The sequence below is a fragment of the Juglans microcarpa x Juglans regia genome, chromosome 6S (genome assembly GCF_004785595.1).
Source record: "Juglans microcarpa x Juglans regia isolate MS1-56 chromosome 6S, Jm3101_v1.0, whole genome shotgun sequence".
Taxonomy (NCBI): domain Eukaryota; kingdom Viridiplantae; phylum Streptophyta; class Magnoliopsida; order Fagales; family Juglandaceae; genus Juglans; species Juglans microcarpa x Juglans regia.
In genome coordinates, this window is record NC_054605.1 from 13019009 (window position 1) to 13026114 (window position 7106).

General features: G+C 37.1%; 1 protein-coding gene across 2 annotated transcripts; it reads right to left on the minus strand.

The window, feature by feature from the left end:
* Positions 1-658: 658 nt before the first annotated feature.
* On the minus strand, positions 659-6548 carry LOC121237656 (serine/threonine-protein kinase RIO1-like). Of its 2 annotated transcripts, none has more exons than XM_041134493.1 (13): positions 6382-6548; positions 5176-5492; positions 4418-4546; positions 3797-3889; positions 3599-3678; positions 3361-3474; positions 3082-3155; positions 2798-2874; positions 2463-2546; positions 2269-2361; positions 2082-2189; positions 1926-1997; positions 659-1249 (listed from the first exon to the last, which is right to left on the minus strand). In XM_041134493.1, exons 2-13 carry the CDS (start codon positions 5452-5454, stop codon positions 827-829), a joined length of 1626 nt encoding a protein of 541 aa, XP_040990427.1. In that variant the 5' UTR covers positions 5455-5492; positions 6382-6548; the 3' UTR covers positions 659-826. The 2 variants fall into 2 exon arrangements, with proteins under 2 accessions (XP_040990427.1, XP_040990426.1); XM_041134492.1 differs by having other exon boundaries at positions 5176-5498.
* Positions 6549-7106: the final 558 nt, after the last annotated feature.

Below are 7106 nucleotides of genomic sequence, written 5' to 3' on the forward strand. Positions count from 1 at the left end.
GATTTGCAAATTGGGGGTGTGCAAGAGATAAAGATAGAGCTGGTGACATTTTCTATGATCAAAATAAGTGTTGTATTGGGCAGTACACAAGTTTAAGATTGTCTTCTTCTTTTTTCTCTAGTTTAAGCAAATATTTGTTTGATTTTAGTTTCGGGGGGAATGTCAAAGAGGGGTATAAATAAAGGAGATAAAGGGAGGTTTCCAGCACTTCCATTTGGCCTGTTTTGAGTGGCACTTGTTGTCTGATTTTCCATTTGATTCACGAAGGATCTAAAATGATGCTGTTAGGTGATTTTGCAGCTGAAGCAGATTAAGAAAGAGATGGAATTCTTGAATGAAAAACGCTGGATGAGAAGCACAAATCGCCGAAGAAATTTTCTAGCTGAAGATGTGAAACACAAATCGCATTCCAGCCCAGAGGAAGAAGATGAAAAGCGGCGATTAGAAGTGGGAATGGAATTCAAAATGCACTACTTTGTTTTTCTTTTTTAATTAGTAGCAGTTGCCACGTCAGCCGACTACACGGCGACTTTACATAGTGGAATTGTTTAAAATTATTTTTTATTTTATTTTATTTTTGTTAAACTAATTGAGTTGTTTTACTTATCATCTATATACCTCATAATTGTTATAAGAAAAATGAAAATAAATAAATAAATAAGTGAAATGTGTTGTGTATATGGATGATAAATAAAATTATTCGGAAAGGAATAGGCGATTACTCAGGAGCTAAATTGTGCTGTTTCTCTCTTAATGAAAAAAAAAAAAAAGGTTTGCATAATTGTTAAAATAAATAAAACTTTGAATTTATGGTTACTGCTAGCAGCTATCTGGTCTTGTGAGCTTTGGCCAACTTCTTCTTTCTTTTCTTCACGGCTTTAGGCACTTTATTCTTCCGAGCCTCCCTCTTCTCCTCTTTCACTTTCTTTTTGTTCTCTTTTCTAGCAGCTTTCTTATCTACGGGAACGTCTGGTTCAGTTTCTGATGAGGAGCTCTCTTCTGTATCGCTTGAGTTCTCTTCATCACTGACTTCTAGAGACACGATTTCGCTCTTAGGAGGATTAGACAGAGCAGCTGGATTAACAGAGGAGTCTTCACCAGGCTCTGCTTCTTGCTGAGCAATTGAAAGGGCATGCTTGAGTCCTGTGATAGTTTGATAGTACATATCTCCCGTGTCTTGGCCGCTGGTTATCCGTTGCACATCCTCCTCGGCATTCTTTACATGTTCTAGTGTCTTTGGGATGAATGACTGTAAAACAATATTAAAAAAAAACAAGGCATTCACCCATATACACATAATCAAAATATAGCAAGGTCCACTTTTATCTCCGAATATCTTTCACTTTTAATTTTTTAGACGTGCACATATGCATGCATGCGGAGACACACACACACTCACACACCAGCTTCAAGTGTCGAATCTGAATCCCAATTTCAGTCCCCACAAAAACCGAGATGAAAGAGAGATCCCCCATTTCATGGATTTATGTGTATTATGCAAATCAAAACACCTTAAACACTAATATACTGTAAGGACGTTTTGCAAAGATATGGGCAGTGATTCTAAAGGTTTTTGTTTGAGTTGAACCATTTGGGAATGCTTTGCCTGTGTATACATATGAAACTTGCTTTCCCATGTTTGAACCTTGAACCACTCGGTTAATCCAGTAGCCGAGGGAACTGATAGTCATAGGAGTGAAAAATATCTAGTGATATTAACTTAATGTCTTGAAAACATTGATCAGCAAAGATTGGTGTATCACATCAAACCAGCTTCAGTCAGAACTGGCGCAGGCTGCCTACTTGGCAAAAAGTTGGCATGCTTAATGTTTTAGGAGATATGCTTAAATTGCTATGTAACGGTGATCGGTGATTAAAAAAAAAAAAACTCAAATAACATGATATATCACTGCCAAGAAAGTTACCTGCAAAAATACAGAGTCTGCAATTTCATCCTCGACAGATATGTCTCCTCTAGCCAAAATTTTTTGTTGCACCTAAAATAAGTTGGAAGCAGTCACAATAACGATCTACTGAAGTGCCTGTGGAAATTTGACAGTATAAAGTATAAACTAACAAACTTTTTCCAGATAAGTATCCACAGCTTCATCGGCAATAGAAGGATCAACTATGAAATCAAAGAGTTCTCGAATTGTCATAACAGCTACACCATGTTTTTTGAAAAAATCCTGCATGCCAGCAATGCATAATTAACACATATTGCTGATTATAAACATTTTCGTTGGATACTTTCGGTAAAGAACGTACAGAAACATGAAGACAATCTTCACGAAGGAAATCGAGGGCATGGGGATGGTCAAGATCAACTGATTGAGAGACGTCTATAATATACAAGTGACCCTGCGAATCACAAGGAAAGATAAATCTCCATTTGCATGTGGAATCAATTCAATATTAGAAAAGAAAAGGATGAACAAAAAAAATATATAGTCAACACTCACCTCAAAAGAAAGTATATTATACTCGCTGAGGTCTCCATGAACCAGTTTGCACTTCTGATATAGCGTCCGCATTGCAATAATCACCTGAAAAGGAATGCAGAAAATGCTTAGATCATTTAAAACAGAGAGTAAAAAAAATACACATAAGTCCTTTTCACTTGCCAAAAGTCATAATAGAAGCATTTATTCCATCATCTCATATGGCAGAAACCACTAAAAAAAATTAAACCACCCCCCCCCCCCCCCCCCCCCCCCCCCCCAAAAAAAAAAAAAATCAGGTTCCACTTTACACAATCAAGAATTCCCAAAGAATGACTAGAAAGATAGGGACACACCTCCACATAACCTTCACGTAACCTGTCAAGAGATAAAGCAGCATCCTTAAGACGAGGTGCGGCCCAACCTGTTTTTCCTGTGGAAGCACAAACTCCAAAATTCAACCAGAGATGTAGCTGTACTATTAGAGGCCAAAATTCAATTCCATCCACAAGAGACCAAGTGAGAAGGAAAATAAGAAAAATCTACAATAAACACTAAAATAAAGGGAAAACACAGACTGCTAACACATCTATTATCAAGACAATACTTATTTTATAGGTGATTAATCAACACACAATACCTATGAATTCCATGACCAGAACGTGAAGTCTCAAAAGTACTGGAGTTGGACACCTAATTCCTGCTGCCTTTAGCCTGCAGTTCACAGTGACCATATTAAATACCATATGACAGGACCAATTCTCAAACAACCGAAACAACTTCAGAATATGCTCATAAGTTCACATTTCTCCTCCAGCAGAACTTGAATCCGTCGCGAAATAAGTTCTCATTCACTTTCCACTAAGCTTTCAATATCCTTATGATAATGAAATGAACAGGAACAATGTGTTGGCCTTACCTCATAAGGTTCCTCATCTCTTTCTCAGCCCATGTCTTTACCATTTTCCTGGGGTTATGCCTGCAGTATCCATATCTGAAACGGTAGTCACCTTGTACATAACGATCTCTGTCCCTGTTATTTTGGGTGCAACAAGTTAAATTCATTATCAACCTACAAACAAGTACACAGCCTCTGATCCATGGGCCATATTGCAAGTAAAATTCACTAGCAAACTATAAGTGTCACCTAGACATACTTAAATACCAGAACGGAAGTTTTATATACTTTGATTGCCAGTTCCTGACCATTAGATCTGGTTGCATGATAAACATTTGCCTGTTGAAGAAAAAGTGATTGCATGATAAGGACATCTAACCCAACGATAAAGTAAGAATGAAACTAGAACATGCTGGAGGTATTAGTACAGAAATTAAAGGTAGCAGTGTCTACTTACTTCTTTTCCAGTTGAAATGCAGCCATTAATATCATGAAATACACCTCGATTTAGCATCTTGAATAAGACCATGCGAGTTCTAGGATCAATGGCCTGGAGGAAGAAGACGTTAGCTAGATATTCCATGTCAACTAGTTTTTGATGCAGCCCAAGCAAACACATTAATACAATCAATCTTCAAAAACATGGTATAAAGTGAAACAAGCGCTGCTCGGAATAATAATGCAGCTACGTCCCCAACACAGCCAAGGTATGATAACAACTATAAACAACTAATTCCCCGCAACACAACCAAGGCATGATAACAACTACAAAACAAAAAAAAATATTTCTTTAAAACAGAGAAAATGGATTAGATTATTAAACAAAATTGCTGATTACACAGAAGTACTACAAGAGAAACTATACACTAAAGAAGATCATGTAAATAATAGCCCTGAAAATTGTCTAATATCTTCTTCGCTGCACCAGGTCCAATGCATCCCAACAATGAATAGCAACTTGAAGCAAAGGGAACAACATAATCTTAAAATAAAAAAGATAAACAAAAACAGCCTACTATTTGCTCTCGTTTATTTTCTATGGTTATAAAATGTTAACAAGAGTTCACTAAAGGTTCACCTGCTCAACAGTTGCACGGTCTGCTTTCTCAGTAGTTCTAGATTTACCAATGGCCATCTCTCGAACACTTTCTCGAATAGCAGTTGTCACAGAGTTCGATACGCCCACATTCAACCTCCCTTCCCACTCCTGCACTATCAATCAAATTGGTAAGAGTGGAAACTGACACAAACCCATCAAATCAAATGCAACCAACCCAAACATGGAAATGGGCATATCTAAGTGCCTAGATGGTTTATCATGGAGACTTATATTATGCAATAAGCAGAACAACACTTTTGACATACAAAATGTTTTAAAACCCCACCTATAGTGTTGAAAACACAATCTTCAGTACAAAACAAGCCCTAACATATTAACCTTTGAAAAATCAACTAGCTCCAACATGTATTGAACACACAATCCAGATTGTATATCACATACTTACCCAAATGGGCGGACCACCCCAGTTTCTTACAGATACTGGAAGAATTTCAACACAATATTCAGAGCCAAAACTCTCCAGTTTTTTTTTTTTTTTTTTTTAATTTTATGGTGATTAGTATAATAATATCCACAAGTTGAAACTTAATTATTATCTCTATGAACTAAATGATCAATTTTACTAAAAAGATGTAACCCATAGCTGCCTATTTGGATGATAAGATAAGCCACAGTAAACCTATAACGGAGAAAACATAACATATAGAAATACAAACCATCGATTCCTATTGGAAAATTGCACAAAGAACAAATATCAGCAAAGAAGTTACATATACCTCCAAAGGTGAAGCTCGAATATGATGAGTGAACCTCTGGTTTCGATTAGAGAGCGGCTGCAGTGTGGATATATTATGTCGAGAATGAAGCCCTCCATGAGCATTGGGACGCCTGGAATTGAGCGTAAAATTCCCCTCAACAGCTTGGTTGTCATCCTTGGAATCCAACCAGTCCAATGCGTCTCCGACTTCCGAGTCTGATGACCATGAAAGCTCTTCCTCTTCCTCTTTCTCTTCGTCTTCATCCAGTGCTAATGGTTTCACTTCCATATCGGCCATCTGTGATTCCTGTTAGGGTTTCACAACCGTTTTTTCTCCTGTTTCTTTGGAGGGAAGGTGCAAAGATCAAAATTTTGAATTTCATTCCAGTGGCCGTTCCGGTGTAAGTATTGGAACGAAATATTGCGGTATTAGTACGTATAGTGTATCATTTTGAAATAACTGCTATATATATGATTATGTGTGTGTATATATACAAAAAAATTAAATCACCATCTATGAACATGAACTTAAAAACAAAAAAAATGATTTTCAAATAAATAATAAATAATAAATAAACAATTCATTCTCCATAGCAGCATTTGATTGACAACTAGACATTTTTTATATTCTGCATAATTAAAAAAAATATAAAAACAAGTTGCGGTTGGGCTTTGGCACATCCAGCATTTGGAACTTTATATCATCAGGGAACTTTATACAAAAACAAGTTGCATTTGCATATTTTGGATATTACATGTGTGGAGGCCATTAAAAAAACCATTATGGCAAACACAACAGTTTGCATATTTGGTCAATTCTGTATCTCACACCAAGTAAATTAAGCCCACGAATATACTATACCATAGTCCATTCCCTTTTTTTTTCTTGCTTCACCAATTGAGCACACACTGTCCCACATTCAAGAACCCGGTCAAAAATACTATAGAGTTGCACTAAACCCTAAAGTCTATTGGCTACTGCAACACTAATTTCCTAAATTCAAAGCCAACATAAAGGGAATGGGTTTATATCTGCAATTTAGTTTAGCTATTTTTATTATATTGTGAGGATGCATGTAAATAACTGATCACAATCACAATGTGTATGTTCGAATGTTTTATGTAAATTTCTAACTTGAATTAATAAATAAAGGATCAAAGTATCACGTGCCTTGAAATAGTCAATTTGGAAACAGAAAGAGAGAGAGAGAGAGAGACGAACTACCTGGGGATTACGGCGCGCTTACGGCTTCGATGTTGCAGGACTATGGCTTGGACAGTGAGGGTTTGAGGAAGTGACGCTGAGAGGCTGAGACTGCGAAGCAGTGACACTGTGATTGAGGCTGGCTGGCCGGTCGGTCGGCTGGGTGAATTGCAGAAATCGCCGGGAGAGAGTAATTAGCGCATTCAGCGGCTGAAGCCTGAAATCGTGGAAGAGAGGAGAAGGGGGTTTGTGACGTTTGGGTTCTGACGTGCAGAAATTACTAAAAGGCAGGGAGAGTTTCATAAAATTATAAAATAGTCCTCATCTCGCATACCAGCCCAGGTGCCTGGCATCACATAGACGATATCCAAAGCAGATTTGGATTTAAATTCAGAATAAATATAAATAGAAGTTACTATTAGGAGTATCTATTTTGTACATATGATGTAGTATCATCTAAACTATATATCTCCTTAAGTGAGTGTTGGAAACAATCAATTAGAAGCAGTCATGCAGTGAGTGCAAAGTGTGTACCGCTACAATAGCTTCTCTCTAATATTATTCTTAAATTCAATTGAAGTCTAGATTCAAGTATCTACAGCAGGGGTGTAAGGAGTTCGCCGGAACAGAAAAATTGACCGGATTGAACCATTCAGTCTGGACCGGATCAACTCTAGACTGATTGGTCTTGGTTCTATAAATTGTGGATCGAAACCATTCGATTCGGTTTCAAAATCTATAAATTT